Genomic DNA, 17,590 nt, shown 5'->3' with positions numbered 1-17,590 from the left:
GGATAACTTTCAGGGGTCAGTTCTTTCCTTCCAGTATGGGTTCCAGGAATTGAACTTGGGGTGCCAGGCTTCTGTGGCATGTACTCCTCCTCCCTGCTGAACCACTTTATTGGTACTTATAATTAAAAAAAAATTATTTATGTTGGGTGTGTGGCACACGCCTTTAATCCCAGCAGAGGCAAGTGGATCTCTGAGAGATCTGAGGGATCAAGGGCAGCCTGGTCTATATAGTGAGTTCCAGGCCAGCCCTAACTACAGGGAGACCCAGTCTCAAAAAAAAAAAATTTTTATTTTTATTTTATGTGTATGAGTGTTCTGCCTGCATGTGTGTAAATGTACCATGTGTGTGCAAACTTGCAATCCAGAAGAGGGTGTTGGACCTCCTGGAACTGGAGTTACAGATCTTTGTTAGTCTCCATGTGGGTGTTAGGAACCAAGCCTGTGTCCTCTGCAAGAGCACCAGTACTCTTAACTACTGAGCCATCGCTCCAGTCTCAATGTTTTTTTTTTTTTTTAATTCTTAAAATTAGCACAAAGTAATGCGTTTCATTGTGGCATTTTCATATGTATATCATATTTTAATCTTATAGCACATCTTTTTAGTGGTTGATTTTAATGGAAAATTTAAAAAACCAAAATTTGAGGGTCTGGAAAGATGGCTCAGTGGTTAAGAGTACTGGCAGCTTTTGCAGAGGACCTGAATTTGGCTCTCAGCACCCACATGGTGGCTAACAGCTATCCATAATGCCAGTTCCCAGTGTTTATATATGCATTGCCCTTTAGAGAGATCGTTCATGAACATAAGGTAGATAGAAATACATACCATGATATTTAATACAGTGGTAGAATATAGTAGATATTCTCCCTGACTTTGCAGAAAGGGAAAATAGGAGTTTCACTTGCTCAAGGCCATAGCACTACTGAGGGGCTGGACTTGTTCTTAACCTTTTCTTTCTAATTCCTACTTGTTCTTTCCTGTGCTCAGGAAACCACTAATAAGTAGTTTGTTAGCCTGACTTTAAAAACTGTTCATCATCTCGTTTCTCAAGATTCATTTTTTTCAAATTTCCTCTTTTTTATGTGTCCCTGCTTGAGTTGCATTACCTGTTTCTCTCTTCTGGAATGCTCTGTAACAAGGCTCAAACCGGACTCTCTTTCCACTTCTCATTGCTGTCTTCTTTGCTTTGTATTTCTGAAGCACCTATCCAATGTGTCATCTCCATGTGTTTATATATGCATTGCCCTTTAAAGAAATCATTCGTGAACATAAGGTAGATAGAAATACATGTCATAATATTTAATACAGTGATAGAATATAGTAGTTATCATTAGTGTGTCTAATTATAAAGATATTTATGTTTAAATGTTTTATGTTTGATTGTAAAATCAGATCATCATCTGTTTCTTTTTGTCTTGAGACAGGGTCTTATTTAGCCCAGACTGGCCTCATACTCACTATATACCTAAGGATGACCTTAAACTTTTGATCTTCCTGTTTCTATGTCCCAGGTGCTGGGATAACAGGCACGCACCATTATGCCTGGCTTAGAAATGCCATCTTGCTCGCTTGCTTTCTTTCCTCCCTCCCTCCCTCCCTCCCTCCCTCCTTCTGAGATGGGGTCTCACTATGTATCCCTGGCTGGTCTTTAACTGAGAGAGATCCGCCTGCCTCTCTGTTCTGAGTCCTGAGTGCTGAGATTAAAGGCATGTACTGTCATGCCCAGCTCGAAATGCCATTTTTCAATATGAGGCCTTTCATTTTTCATTGTTCTTTCAATAACATTAGGTAAACTGTAAACCTGTAAGTTAAAAATAATATTGGACCCTAATTTATACTTTGGAGAAACAGAAATTAAAGTAACAAATACCTTATTACTGAAGAAAAATAACATAGAATAAGAATTTTATTATTAGAAAAGAAACCCCCAATTTTTTGTGGTTAGAAGAATGTTTCTTTTTGAAAAAACATAGCTAACTGAAACTGTTCAGGTAACTTACCAATGTTAGTGCAGTGGATTACTGAGTATGGTCCTTGTTTTACCATAAAACCAGCACTATCCATTCTAACATTTCTGTATTTTACTGTTTATTACTGATTATTTTGTAGCCTATCCCTCGACCAGATCCTTGGCATAATAATGAAGAAACACATGATCAAGTGCTGAAGACCAGATTAGAAGAAAAAAGTGAACGCCTTGAGCAAGGACCCATGATAGAACAGCTGAGCAAAATGTTCTTCACCACAAAGCACCGCTGGTACCCTCATGGACAGTGAGTTCATTCCTTTCTTCAGTCTACCATGCATACTAGAACACATAGCTTCCCTCACAGCAACCATTCCTGCAGTGTGTGGAGAAGCTGACTCCTTGTACGATTACATGCTGTGGTGTATTCTTTAGTCACATATACTGGCATTGAGATGAAACAACACTTTAGTTTTCCTTTATTTTTATGCAAGACATGTTTGTTTGCTTGAGACATGTTTTTTTTAATTTATCTATCTGTCTGTCTGTCTGTCTGTCTATCTGTCTATCTATCTATCATCTATCTATCTATCTATCATCTATCTATCTATCTATCTATCTATCTATCTATCTATCTATCTATCTATCATCTATCTATTATCTATCTAATCTATCTAGCCCTGGTTGACCTGGAACTTTCTACGTCAACCAGGCTGGCTTCAAACTCAAGAGGTGTGCCTGCCTCTTAATGCAGAGGTTTTGAAAACTTCTTCTAGTCCGTGGTCGACCTTTATTATGTTTTTGTTTTTCCTGATAATAATTGTATTCTCAGCCCTTTATCCATTTCTAACAGGTTTTTGAGTTATTGAAAACGAAAAGCTGTGCAGCACATACTGTCCACATTTTCTTTAAAAACTACACTTGCCCTTCTGTTTACAGGTGTTTGCATTATGTTATTTCTTACTCTGGCTATGCTCTTGTTTTCCTTTTTTGTGTTGTTTTGAGTCTCTTTTTTGTGTATTTGTAGTATGTTTGTGTGTTTACATGTAAGTATGCATGCATGTGGAAGCCAGAGGTCAAAGTTGGATATTTTCCTCAGTTGCTTTCCACCATACTTGCTTTGTTTTGTGTTTTGTTTTTGAGACATGGTCTCCCTGTAGCCCCAGCTGACCTGGAACTCACTCTATAGACTCAATCTCACAGAAATCTGCCTGCTTCTGTCCCCCAAGTGCTAGGAGAAGAGGCGTGTGGTACCATGCTCCCAGCTCTACCTTATTTTTTAAGACAGAGGCTCTCCCCTCAGCATGGAGCTTACTGATTGTTTGGACTGGCTGCTGGCAAGCCCCCAGGATCCTCTTGTTTCTGCCTCCTTGGGCTTGTAGTTGTGCACTGCCATGCTGCCTGACTTTACATGGATGATAGGAATCTCAACTCAGGTCCTCATACTTACATGGAAAGCACTTTGCTGATTGAACCATCTCCCCAGCCCCTCTTCTTTTTTTTTTGTTAAACTAAGATTATATTGACTTTGTTGGTTTTTATAGTGTTGGGAATTGAATCCAGGGCCTTGTGCATTTTAGGCAAGCTCTGTACTGCTGAGCTACATTCCTAATCTCCCTCTCCCTCCCCCCCCTTTTTCTTCTCCCCCCCTCCCTCTGCCTCTCTCCCTCTTGCCTCCATCTTCTGCGCTTCCTTTTTTCATTTTTTTGTTCCTTTCTTGCAGTGCTGAGGATCAAACCTAGGGCTGCACACACAGTAGGTACTTGCACTATACTGAGCTATATCCCAGCCCAGAATCTTCTTTCTTCCTCCAAACCAAACTATAAATTTTTTTTTATTGTTTGTTCGAGCCAACTCTGTTCTTATTCTCTTGTGCAACCCAGTAACTACCACTGAGCTGACAGACTTATGGCAGGATGCATTTTTTGGACTCCTAAATGTACATTCATCAAACTGCCCCACTAATTGCTAGATGATGAAAAACACTCCTTATTTGTAAGTTGTTTACAGCTGAGGCATGAAGACAGTAGTGTATAAACAATTAAAATTAAGTGTGTAATTGAGCTTTGCAGGATGGTTCATTCATACACACACACACACACACACACACACACACACACACACCAACTTTCCCCAGGCAGAAACAATAGCATGTCAAATAAAATATGTTGAAGAAATTGCAAGCAGTTCTGATCAGATGGAACACTATTTTGACTTGGATCTGAAATGTTCCCCATGGGCTCAATTATTTCAACACTTGTTGCCTGGTTGGTGATGCTGTTTGGGGAGGTTGTGAAACCTTGAGGAAGTAGGGTCTGGCTGGTATGTCACTGGGTGTGGGCCTCTGGGGGTTTAAGCCTGGCCCTATCAGTTCTGATCTTTCTGCTTCCTGGTCACATCATCATGTGAGAAGTGGCAACCTCAAGCTCTCATGACTATAGGCATGAGCCAACACGAATCTTCTGTGCTTTCCTCATTATGGTTGAACTGTTCACTCTAAAACTGTGACTCAAAATAAGCCCCTTCCCTTAAGTTGCTTCTGTCATGTATTTGGTCACAGTGATAAGAAAGGTAACTGATGCAGAACTAGACTAGGAAGAGGAATGTAGCAAGGGTAGATGAAGGATTTTATGCTGAGGAACTTTAAGATGTAAATTGACATGTCCACTATTTATGCATTAGAACACTTTTTTAAAAAAATAATCTTTTTTTAAATTTATTTTTATGTGTATGAGTGCTTTGCCTGAATGTATGTACATGTACTATGTGTGCAGTGCCCACAAAGACCAGAAGAGGGCATCAGATCTCCTGGGACTGGAGTTAAGGGTGGTTGTTAGCTGCCATGTGGGTGGTGGGAACTGAACCCAGGTCCTCTGCAAGAGCTACCAGTGCTGTTAACTACTGAGCCATCTATCCAGTCCAGTATCTTTAAGGAGCCTTTTTGGAAGGGGGTGGGGTGTGAGATAAAGTAATGTAAGGAAAGATTAGAATCAGAGAGACGTATTAGGAAGCTATTACAATAATAGTCTGGTGAAAAATGTTAAAGATCTAAACAGACTTACCACTGGGAATAGAAAGGGGGAAAACAGCCAGGCATGGTGGTGCACTCCTTTAATCCCAGCACTCAAGGAGGCAAAGACAGGTGGATCTCTGTGAGGTCAAGGCCAGCCTGGTCTCCATAGCAAGTTCCAGGGTAACTGGAACTACTGGGAGATCTTGTCTCAAAAAGAGAAAGAAAAAAAAGAAAGGGGAAAACAAAAGGATTGGTGCTTTAAAATGAAAGATTGATGCTTTAAGAACTTCATCACAGGGGCTGGAGAGATGGATCAGCAGTTAAGAGCACTGGCTACTCTTGCAGAAGACCTGGGTTCAATTCTCAGCACCCACATGGCAGCTAACAACCATCCATAACTCCAGTTTCAGGGGAATCTGATGCCCTCTTCTGACCTCCCTGGGTGCACTTATACACATGCAGGCAGTATACTAGACCTCATACACATAAAATAAAAATAATAAATAAAATATTGGACTGGAGAGATGGTTCAACAGTTAAGAGCACTGACTGCTCTTGCAGAGGACCTGGGTTTGATTCCCTGCACCCACATGACAGCTAACAACCTTGTATAACTCCAGTTCCAGGGGATCCTATTCCCTCTTCTGACCTCCTTGGGTATTGCATGACACAGGTGCACTTATATACATGCAGGCAGTACGTTCATACACATAAAATAAAAATAATAAAGTCTGGGAGTGGTGGCACACGCCTTTCATTCCTTAATCCCAGCAGAGGCAGAGGCAGGCAGATATCTGTGAGTTCCGAGGCCAGCCTGGTCTACCTAGAGAGTTCCAGGCCAGCCAGGGCTACATAGTGAAACCTTGTCTCAAAAAATAAAATAAAACTTAATCACTAGTCGGTGTGTAATAGGGAGATGAGGGAAGAGATTAGAGGGCTTCTCACTTCTGACTGGGATATTTTGGTGGGTAGTGGTGCCATTCACGTGAATGGGGAAGTGAGGAGGATGAAAACGTTGATTATGTGGAATCTGAAGAGTCTGCATCATCTTGTGGAGAACAGGATGGATCTGTGAATCCTGGAGCTCAATCTTCTGTTTTCAGTTTCTCTTCAGAAGACACTTTCTCTCTTACCCTTAGTTATGACAGAATCTTCTGAGACTACTCCTTCATACTTTATACTTTGGCAAAGCTGACTCTGACAGTCTAAAAATTAAGTTTATTTATGTCTTTTGTTGGGGCAGGGAGACATGTGCCACCATGAATATTTAGAGATCAGAGGACAGCTTGCAGGAGTTGGTTTTTCCCCTCCACCATGTAGATTGAGCTCTGTTGTCACCGTTGCCTGCTGAGCTAGCTCACTAGCCCAGCTCTGGTGTTTTATGACAGTTCTATAGATGGCATACAACCCACTTGGCCATATGTTTTGTATTTCCTCAGTGTCACTGCCCTTAAAATATTTCAAATTAGACTTTTCCACTGTTTTTGATTCATTGTAGTAAAACACAGCCTTTCTTTTCCTGTCTTAAAAAAACCCTCAACAATCTCTTAAAGTAGTAAAAGTGATGTTTGTCTTTGTTTGCTTTGTTTTGAAGCAGGGACTTACTATGTAGGCCAGGCTGGCCTGGAATCCACTTTGTAGCCCAAGCTGGTCTTACATACCCCGTAATCTTCCTGCCTTAGCCTCCGGAGTGCTGGGATTACAGACTAAAAGTGATATGTCTATTTTGGTTTTCCTAGAAAAAAATTTATAGTTTTTGACTAACTTGTCTTTTTTAAAAAATGTAAACGTATTTTAAGTAATTTTTGTTGAACTTGAATAAGCAAATTATGGATAGGATAATCCATTTTTAAAATCTAATATTCTTTGATAATTAAAAAAATTTTTTTTTATTTTATTTTATGTATATGAGTGTATACCTGTATGTGGGTAAGTGTGCCTGTGTCATGCAGTGCCCATGGAGGTCAGAAGAGGATGTTGGATTCCCCTAGAACTTGAGTTACGAACAGTTGTTAGCTGCTATGTCGGTGCTGGGAATTGAACTCAGGTCCTCTGCAAGAGCAGCCAGTGCTCTTAATTGCTGAGCTATCTCTCTAGCCCCCATTCTTTGACAGTTTCATACATGTATACATTGATCATAATGACCCCCAACTCCCTGCTTCCATTCCTGGTCTTTTAGTTCGTATTTCTTTTATTTTTTGTTTTAACTCCTTTTTTTGTTGTTGTTGGATTTTTACCTGTGTTTATAACTGTAAATTAAAGTACACAAAAACAAATTAGCAAACCGTCCCAATAGCTTTCTGTTGTCAATCATCTTACATTCCAAGGTTTGATTCCATGATTCACAATGTCTTTCCATGATCCATTATATCTCTCATGTTTATCTTTTATTTCATCATACTTCTTTTTTTAAAGATAGATTTCATTGTATAGCACTAGCTGGCCTAGAACTTGATATGTAGACCAGGCTGGTCTTGAACTCACAGATCTGCTTGCCTCTGCCTCCAGTGCTGGGACTAAAGATGTGCACCACCAGGCCCTGCTTACTTTTAAACTTTTTACTTGTTTTATTTGTGTGTGTGTGTGTGTGTGTGTGTGTGTGTGTGTGTGTGTGTGTGTGGTGTGTGATGTGTGTGATGTGTGGATGTGGTACAGGATGTGTGTATGCATGCCATGCCACACATGTGGATGTCAGATGACAACTTTTAGGAGTGGTTTTCTTCTTCTACCTTTGGTTCCAGGGGTGAAACTCAGGTTTTATCAGTCTTGCTGAGCCATCTTGCTGGCCCTATGTTTTATTTTCATATCTTATTTATTTATTTTTATTTATTTATTTATTTATTTATTTATTTATTTATTGTGGGTACTACGTGTGTCTGTGTTTGTACATGTGTATGCAAATGTGCCTAGAGGTCAGAGGACAGTCTTAGGTATCATTCTTCAGAATCTGTCCACCTTTTGAGAGACAGCCTCTCACTGGCCTGGAGTTCACCAAGTAGACTAGATTGGTCAGTAGCCCCAGGGACCTGCCTGTCTCTACCCCCACAGTGATGGGATTGCAAACCTATGCCACCATGGCTGACTTTTTTTTTTTTTCTTCCTTTTTCCATGGATTCTAGGGATTGAACTCAGGTCCTCATGCTTGCAAGGCAAGTGCTTTACTGATTAAGCTATCTTCCCAGACCTGTTTATCTTTTATATTTGCACATTTTCCTGATACTTGAGTTCAGACCTCATCTTGAACTTCTTTACTGACTTTCATTACTTGTTTCTTTGATGCATGTTCCAAATCGCTTTAATCTTTTGTAAACATTGTTTATAACCAAGTCACTGAAATAAAATCTTCTCTCTCATTTGAAGGGAGAAGACCAGAGGCAAGAAGACTACTAAGAGTCTTAAAACCAAGCATGCTGTCTAGAATCTTACCTATGCTTAATCTTATTTACTTATTTAATCTTATTACTACTAATTAGCTTTTGGCTGCTAATTAACTTAATCTCCTAGAATATCTTTTCCCATTAGGATTATGAAGCACTTTGAATTGTAAGCAGACTTTATTTAATTAGATGGAATTGATTGTCTCCAATATCTCTCCCAATAAAGAGCTCAGCAGAAAACCCCCAGATACTAGTTTGTACGCATAAAGAATAATTTTGCATAGAGTCATTGTCCTTTCAGATCATTCACATATATTGGTCTCTCTCTCTCTCTGTCTCTCTTTTTCTCCCTTTCTGTCTGCATATATTTAGTAGTATTTTTTATAGATACATATTTTAAATGTTTATTATTAGCATGTTTGTATGGTATGATGTGATATGTTGTGTGTGCATGGGCATACATTCCACAGCATGTATATGGAGGTCAAAGGACAATTTTGTAGAGCTGGCTTTCTTCTTCCACCTTTAGGTAGGTTCCAAGGATTGAGCTCAGGTTGTCAGGCTTGTGCAGAGTGCCTTTACTGAGCCGTCCTGTTGATCTCTAAATATACATACATATATATATATAATGTGTAATGTATAAGCTACTGTTCTTCTAGGGTTTTCTTTTGTTTTGGTTTTTTAGAGACAGGGTCTCCCTGTAGCCCCAGCTGGCCTGGAACTCACTATGTAGACCAGGCTGGCCTTGAACTCACAGACATCCGCCTGCCTCTGCCTCCTAAGTGCTGGGATTAAAGGCGTGGGCCACTGCACCCGGCATGGCCCTCCAGTTCTTTTAATTAACCAATTGCTTGTATTTTTGAGACAGGGTCTTACTTTGTAGGCCTAGGTGGCCTGGAGCTTGCTATGTAGACCAGTTTCTAGCTGCCTGTTTGCCTTCTGAGTTCTAGGATTAAAGGCATGTAGCACCACACCTGGCTTAATTTTAATTTTATTAGATAGGTCATATAGGGATTTTCAGATATTTTTATTCTTGCAGATTCTGTTTTGTGTTGTTTTTGATACAGGGTCTTATGAATCCAAGGATGACCTTGAACTCCTGATCCTCCTGCCTCCACCTCCCAAGTTCTGAGACTGTGAACATGGCTTCATACCCAGCTTTTGCCAGCTGCCATAACAAAACCCATTCCTTTGTATGCTTACTTTAAACATTCATTTTAATGCTGGGCATGGTGGCACAAGCCTTTAATCCCAGCACTTTGGGGGCAGAGGCAGACGGATCTCTGTGAGGTCCAGGTCAGCGTGGTCTACAAAGCAAGTTCCAGGCCAGCTGGGGCTACAACAGGGTAACCCTGTCTCAAAAAGCGCCCCCCCCCCCCAAAAAAAGAAAGAAAATCTTAAGGTCAGAAAATCCCTTATGAATCACTGTGTTCAGTCTTAAAGGTACGTGCATCTAATTACTGCTCCATCTAAGGTAGATAGACTGGAGTACAGGCAGTATGAATGTATGGAATTGATGCTGAAATAGTCTCCTACCAAAAACATTGATGTCAATATCTCAGATCTGAAATTCCCAAGTTAAACATCTTATATTTATGAGTTGAGTTTTGCCCTTTCCTGATTCTAATTTTATATTTACTTTCAGATGCCAATTAAAAAAGTCTTAGGTCTGGGCTTCATACTTTTACCGAATGCTAGAATTACTTGAATTTTTTTTTTTTTTTTTTAATAATTTTTTTTTTTTTTTTTTTTTTTTGCGAAAGAGAGCCCCTGCTAAAAAAAAAAAAAAAAAAAAGCGCATGAAGTGGTAGTAGAGAATGGGGAGGGGTAAATGTGATCAAAGCACAAGGCAATACATGCATACACATAAAATAAAAATAAATAAAATTTTAAAAATTTATTGAGAATTTCATACATGCAAATAAGGTGTTTTGATCGAATCCATGCCCACTCCCTCCCCTCAACTCCTCCCATATCTCCCCATCACTTTTTTCTGATAACTTCATGTACTCTTCTCTTTTTTTAATGGGGCTTTTTGCTATGCTAACATTACCTCCTCTGAAGATGTAACCCTAAAATCTTTTAGGGATTAGATAAGAGGTCCCAAATACTTTTGACATTTTTGGCCTTTGGAACGGAATATTTTGCTAAGAGGCCCAAGGACCTTTTGACTTTTAGCCAAGAAGCTGGCTACTTTTCTTTGGGGTCTTTTCACCCTAACTGACTAGCTAATTCCTACCTCCTATTCTTATTACATCATCCTCTGAAGAGGTTACCCAGATTCCAATAGGGAATCGGGACACAGACTGCTCTGCCTTCTTCTATGCTGAACAGGGACACAGGGTGAGGCAATTGGGGTATGCCTTCAGTGGATCTATCTAAAAGATTTCCCAAATTGCATAACTCTTATCTGTAGGGGAAAAGAAAGTCCTTGACTGTTGAATAGGAGATGGGAAGGAGAAGTAAAGGCAAGAGTAATTAGCGTTACAAATTCTAGACAGGGAACCAGAAAAAAGTCAGAACAGGGCAAATTTCAAATGTTCATATGAGAGTCCATTGGAATTTCTTGACGAAAGCTTCCAAAAGTATCCCTCTATTGGGTCCCTCCTCATTGTTCTTTTGTGTGCCAGGGCTGGACTCGGGAGTAATAGATTCAGGATTTACTTTCAGGCAGAAGTACTTGAAGTTTTAGCACAGGAGATTGGTTGGTGGTAAGAAGCCAACCTAGATTTCGCATATGGGCTTAGGTGAAATTTTAGTCCTCTACTTTCTGCCTTTGCCTGAATGAAGACAGGGTCTTACTCCATTAGTAAACCATAGCCTGGAACTTACTGTGTTGCCCAGGCTGGCCTCAAATTCAGGACATTCCTGCCTTAGCCTCTCAGGAGCTGCCATGGCTGGTTCTGAATGACTTCCTTTTTGACAGTCTCATGATATAGCTCAGACTGGCCTTGAACTCATTGTGTAGTGAACTTCTGATCCTTTTGCCTCCATCTCCCTCCCCAGTGTTGTGATTACAGGCATACACCAACACCCCAGCTATGGACAACTATTTATAATCACCACACAGAGGTTAATATTTAAGTATAGCGTATTCAGCATGTGACTTGAAAGTAAAAGAGGGAGTCTTTAGAGAGAGGGCCAGCGGGAAGTGGTGTGGAAGGATGGGAGGAGTATACTGGGCAGTTGAGTAAGTACAAAGTATAATACCATGTATGTATGAAAATGCCTTAACAAAACCCATTACTTTGTATACTTAACTTCTAAAAGGTAGTGTATTCAATCATGAGGCGTCTATTATTTTCTATGTGTTGATATTATAAGAGATGAAAACAGTTGAGACTTATTTAGCCACCACATTTATTTATCTAACATTTTTGGGTTTCGATTATTCCTTAAACAGTATCCTTTATATAAATCCATTAGTGGCCGCTCTGTAAGTAGTTGTTGAGGGCACAGATCCAGGTTGCGTTACCATCTTCAGCTGCCCAGGAGGGCCCTCCTTTGGCTGTTAGTGTTGCCTTTACTCAGGAAGCGAGGCTGCTAGTGTCCTTGGTTTCCAGCGTTTGTTTCTGACCTATCTACTATTCATACACTATTTTGGTTTCTCTTGGTGGTTTTTTCCATCTTTACTATATCTGAATTTTGGAGTGTCGAACAATTAGCCATTGGCCTTCTCATCCCTGCTGCCCGTGCTCTGTGGTAGTGGTCTTACCCAGTCTTGTTGTCCTAAATACTGTCTGCATGATAATGACTCCCAAGGCTACCTCAGATGAAGACCTCTAATTTTATAGATCTAGTTATCTGCTTGGTGTGTCAGACAGCCATGCCATGTCCATGAGCTTCTCACTGCGTTTCTGAAGGTCACAGAGCAGCTCCTGCAGGCTCCCTGTCTCCATTCATGCCTGTTCCATTCTTGTAGCTACTTGGGCCAAAATCCTTGGTGTCATTTCTCTCTTTACCAGCTCACACTCAGCATCTGGCCACCAAGTACTGTTACCATAGCTCCATAGTTACCCAGATTTCACCACTGATCACCATTTCCTCTGCCACTATCCTGGTCAAAGCTACCATCCTTTGCTTGGTTTGTAGAAAACTGAAAGTGGTCTCTGCTTTTGCCTTGCTTTCTGTTCGTAGCATAGCTCCAAAGTAAATCCTGTTAAGTCTCTTATTCTTGTAATTTTTATTTCAGAAAAGCCCACAGTAAACTACATGATCTGACTCTTCGTTCTCTTCCTGCCCTCATTTCCTATTGTTCTGATCCTTGTTCACTCTGCTCTAGCCACATGGCCTCTGAACATGTCCTTGCTTCCTCCTCAGGGCCTTTACCTTGCTGCTTGTCTGAGTAGACTGCTCTGCCTGCCGCTGTCAGGAAAGCTAACTCTCTCACGTCCTTTGAGTTTTTATTGAATGAAGCCTTCACTGACCACAAAATTATTTTCCTTTGTCTTGAACTGGGATATATGATCCATTAGAGTGGGGATATTTGTTTTGTCTGTGTACTACAGAATTGTTAGGACCTGGAAGGAATATCCTGGCTTATAGTAAATCCTTACACATTTTTACATGAATGAATGGATATCTCTTATACAAGAAGATAATTAATACCATTAAATATAAAACTATGTAGAAAGAAAAGGATAGGAAAACTAAATAGAGAAATGTAAATATCTAGAAGTAAATTACAAAATTAGAGCAATTTTATAAATGCATAATAACGGTATTGCTTCAATTACTTTAATATTTTCCCATGGAAGCAATGAAAATCAGCTCTGTGTGTGTGTGTTATTCTAGGGTCTCAGTATCTTAGGGTTGTACAACTGGATCCCAGAGAGATCCACAAGAGAGAGAGAGAGAGGAGAGAGAGAGAGACTGTCACATGGGGGGTGGTTTGTGGTCTGTGTACACATGGAGACCAGGGGAGGACATCAGCACCCTGCTCTATGATTCCTTAGTCTTTTGAGACAGGGCCTCTCACGGAATCTGCAGCTAGGCTGACTGTCAGCAAGCCCTACTGATCCTGTTGCCTCCACCTCTACAGTGCTGGGGTTACAGGCTCATGTCACTGAGCTTTTTATGTGGGTACTGGGATTTGAACTCAGGTCCTTATGCTTGTTTAGCAAGCACTCTTAACCACTGAGCCATATTCCAACCCCTGAAGATCAGCTACTATTATCATTAAGAAACAGATTTGAAGACTTAGCCTAGCATGAGCTAGAAGGTAAAGTTCTGCTTTGGGTTAAGAACTGGACCAGTATCCCAAATGTCACCAAGTCATTGTATAATTTAGATGAGTAACAATATATCTTGGTTTGCCAGAAATAGTCTTAGGTTAGCTCTTTTGTTACTATTAATCCTGTCTGCTTTTATTCTCTAAGGGATCCCAGTCTAGATGATAGATTTTAAGGTCACTCTAAAATTAAGGTGTTGTTTCTGGCTAGTGATTAGATTATATGGTGTATTATATATTGAAATTCATACATAAAGGATAGTTTTTGGCATTTTTAGGGTCGTAGACTTCATTGAGAATCTGAAAAATGTATGAACCTACTTCCCGGGAAAATACATATTCAGAATTTTTTTTTTTTTCTTTTTTTAAGACAGGGTCTCCCTATAGCCCCAGCTGGCCAGGAACTCACTATGTAGACAAGGCTGGGCTTGAACTCACAGAACTTGAACTGCCTCTGCCTCTTGAGTCCTAGGATTAAAGGCTCGTGCCACCACGACCAGCTATATTCAAAATTTAATAAATATTTTTAGGGGGTTAATTTATTATTTTTTTTTACTTTTTTTTTTTGGTCTTTTTGAGACAGGGTCTCCCTGTAGCCACAGCTGGCCTAGATTTCCTGTGGAGACCAGGCTGGCCTCGAACTCATAGTGGTCTGCCTGCCTCTGTCTCCCTGAGTGCTGGAATCAAAGGTACGTGCCACCATGCTGGCCAAGGGGATTAATGACTTTTTAAAAAAACCCTACCTTTTTTATTTTACTTTAAAAAATTTTTTTATTTATGTGTCGCTGTGTGTTTATGCACACATGTATGTGGGTGCTAGTAGAGGCCAGAAGAGGGCATCAGACCCCCCAGGAGCTCGAGTGAGGTAATTGTGAGCTAGCCAACATGGGTACTAGGAACTGAACTCCAGTCCTCTGAAAGAACAGGCTCTTAACCACTGAGCCATCTTTCCAGCCCCCTAAGCCCCTTCTAGAAACTCCTATTCTGGTGACCAGTTACTTTGAGAGAATATTTTTTTTTACTTTAAAAAAATACGTTTATTTTATTTATTTGTGTGTATACATGTGTATATGTGTATATGTTTGTTTGGGTCCACAGAGGGCCAGAATAGGGCATCTGATCCTTCAGAGCTGGAGTTACAGTTTTGTATAGATACTTTTAATGGACACTATTACACCAGTAAAACTTGGACTATCTGCCATGTAACTGGAACCTTTTAGGAAGCTGTAATCTTCTTTGTGCCAGTCAATATAAATACATGTAGAAATGTTTATGTAAATAGTATTATGCTATGTATATTTTTCACAACTGATTCTTTCATGTTTGTATAGATGTATTTTCAGCTTAATTTATATTTAGTGAATTTTAAAGTATTTCATTATTTTTATTTTATGTGTATAAGTGTTTGCCTGCATGTGTGTAAGTCCATCCATGTCATGCAGTGCCCATGGAGGTCAGAAGAAAGTGTTGGATCCCCTGGAACTGGAGTTACAGACAGTTGTTCATACCATGTGGGTACTGGGAATCGAACCTGGGTCCTCCACAAGAGCAGCCAGTGCTCTTAACCACTGAGCCATCTCTCCAGCCCATATTTAGTGAATTTTTAAAATTGATATTATCTAGCACTATTCTCACCCAAATCAGTATCAAATAGTGTATAGGAAAGTTGCATATTTGAAACTTTTAAGGTAAGCAAAATGCTGTTTCTTTTTTACAACTAAAGAACGTAACCTGTACATGTTCTAATTCCCATTTCTTCCATTTTTGTAACAGTCTATATTTTTCTATAAACATTATTAATTTTTTTCTGTTGTATATTAAAACATGATTTTATAGTTTAAGAGGCCTCAGTTCAGAGAAGGATAGTTGGGTTTTGTTTGTTTGTTTGATCTTTTTGAGACAGGCTCTCTCTGTAGCTCCAGCTGGCATGGAACTTGCTGTGTAGACCAGGTTGTTCTCAATCTCAGAGATCTGCCTCCCTTTGCGTCTGTCTCCTGAGTGCTGGGACTAAAGGGGTACATCACCATGCCTGGAGGGTTTTGTTTTTGTTATTTTATGTGTATGAATGTTTTGCCTGTATCCATGTAAGTGTACCACTTGCATGCAATGCCTACAAAGATCAGAAGAGGGCATCAGAGTTCCTGGAACTGGAGTTGATGGTTGTTAGACACCACGTGGGTACTGAGAACTGAACCTGGGTCCTCTACAGAAGCAGTCCTCTTAACCACTGAGCCAACTCTCCAGCCCCAGATAATTGATTTTAAAAAAAACTTTAATAAAACATGTACATGTTTATGATGTAACATTTCTTTTAAAGACAGTTTGTTTTTGATTCAAGATCAGTAATCCATGTTGTCTTGACATTATCATTAGATTTGAAAGGAGATTTTCCAAAATATTTATCTGGTAGAAAACATTTTCGTGATGGAGAAATGTGGCTTTATTACTAAGAAATATCTGAGGGGCTGGAGAGATGACTCAGAGGTTATGAGAGTGTACGTTCTTGCTGAAGACCTGAGCTTGATTCTCAGCACCTGTGTCACGCAGTCCACAACTACCTATAGCTCCAGCTGCAGGGGACCCAACACTCTCTTGTGGACTGCATAGGCACTGCACTCAGCATGCACAAACATATGCACACACATACGCACACACGTAATTAAAAATAAAATCATTAGGCTGGTTGTGGTGGTGCTGCATTTAATTCCAGAACTTGAGAGGCAGAGGCAAGTGAATTCTATGAGTTTATGGCCAGCCTTCTCTATATAGAGAGTTCCAGGTCAGCCAGGACTACATAGTGAGACCCTATCTCAAAAAACCAAAACGGGCTGGAGAGATGGCTCACCTGTTAAGAACACTGACTGTTCTTGCAGAAGACCTGGGTTCAAATCCTAGCACCCACATGGCAGCTAACAACTGTCTGTAACTCCAGTTCCAGGGGATCTGACAGCCTCTTCTGTCCTCTGCGGGCATTGCACGACACAGGTGCTACATGCACGCAATACACGCATACACATAAAATGAAAAAATAAAAAATTAGCTAGGTATAGTGGCACATGGCTTTAAAAAAAAAAAAACAAAAAAACCAAAACAAATATTTGATGTGTCCAAAAATGTATTAAGTTTCATTGACTCTTTTCAGACAGCTCTAATAATAATAAAATAATCATAGAAATTTAGTTTCTATCCTGAATAACTAGCTTTTATTGAAATAATCTTACCTCTAGTATTTTCTTCTTTTCAAGGTATCACAGACGTCGCAAGAAACCGAACCCTCCAAAAGACAGATGATGGTACTGAGATTCCTGAGAGAATCAAAGTGTTGGCCTGTGTCTCATTTGACAATTGAGAAAACGCAGCCTGGTGTGTTTGCTAAGATGTTATATAGTAAAATAATAATAAAAATGTCTTTTCATATATTAAAATGTATATTTCATTATTTATATTCTGAATTTGACATTCTTATTTAGAGAAACCAACTTCATCTTGTTTTCCTTTTGAAATATTTAAGTCTGTCTGGTTTCTTTGAGTGTGTCTCACCATGTCACCCAGGCTGTCCTGGGACTTGATGGTCATTCTCCCTTAGCTTCTTGATGCTGGAACTACAGGAACATGCCATGTGCTCAGCCCTGTCATTTAAAAAGAAGTTATTTATTTATTTATTGAAAACATAAATAAGACTTTAATTTGGCCAAATATAATACAGTGCCTTCTGTTATCATCTAATGAATAGTTTCCCAAGTACTTCACTCCCAAACCGGTTTAAATTTAAAAAATTTCATTTCTAATAATGTGTTTTTGTGTATGCGTTATGTGCATGTGAGGGCAGGTGACCAAGGAGCCTAGAGGTGTTGGATCTCTTGGAGCTTGCGATACAGGTGGTTGTGCGCCACCTGACTTGGGTTCTGGGGATCCTCTGGGGTCCTCTGTAAGAGCAGTACGTGCTCTTAGCCATGGAGCCATCTCTCCAGCTCCCCCCTTCCCCATCATTTATTTTTTTTTGTGT

At 39.9% G+C, this 17,590-nt stretch overlaps 1 protein-coding gene across 2 annotated transcripts in view; it reads left to right on the top strand.

The window, feature by feature from the left end:
- The window catches only part of Mrpl42 (mitochondrial ribosomal protein L42), a 29,373-nt gene extending 12,364 nt beyond the window's left edge, over nt 1-17,009 (top strand). For both annotated transcript variants that reach the window (XM_008823773.3, XM_029559063.1), the window contains exons 5-6: nt 2,108-2,271; nt 16,830-17,009. In XM_008823773.3, the coding sequence (XP_008821995.1) occupies nt 2,108-2,271; nt 16,830-16,875 (210 nt within the window). In that variant the 3' untranslated portion in view covers nt 16,876-17,009. The remainder of the gene's footprint in view (nt 1-2,107; nt 2,272-16,829) is intronic.
- The last annotated feature ends 581 nt before the right edge of the window (nt 17,010-17,590 follow it).

This window comes from Nannospalax galili, unplaced genomic scaffold (genome assembly GCF_000622305.1).
Source record: "Nannospalax galili isolate Female #2095 unplaced genomic scaffold, S.galili_v1.0 scaffold191, whole genome shotgun sequence".
In the NCBI taxonomy this organism is placed as follows: Eukaryota; Metazoa; Chordata; class Mammalia; order Rodentia; family Spalacidae; genus Nannospalax; species Nannospalax galili.
Note: the sequence above shows the minus strand (reverse complement) of the source record. Positions and strands in the feature narration are given on the sequence as shown.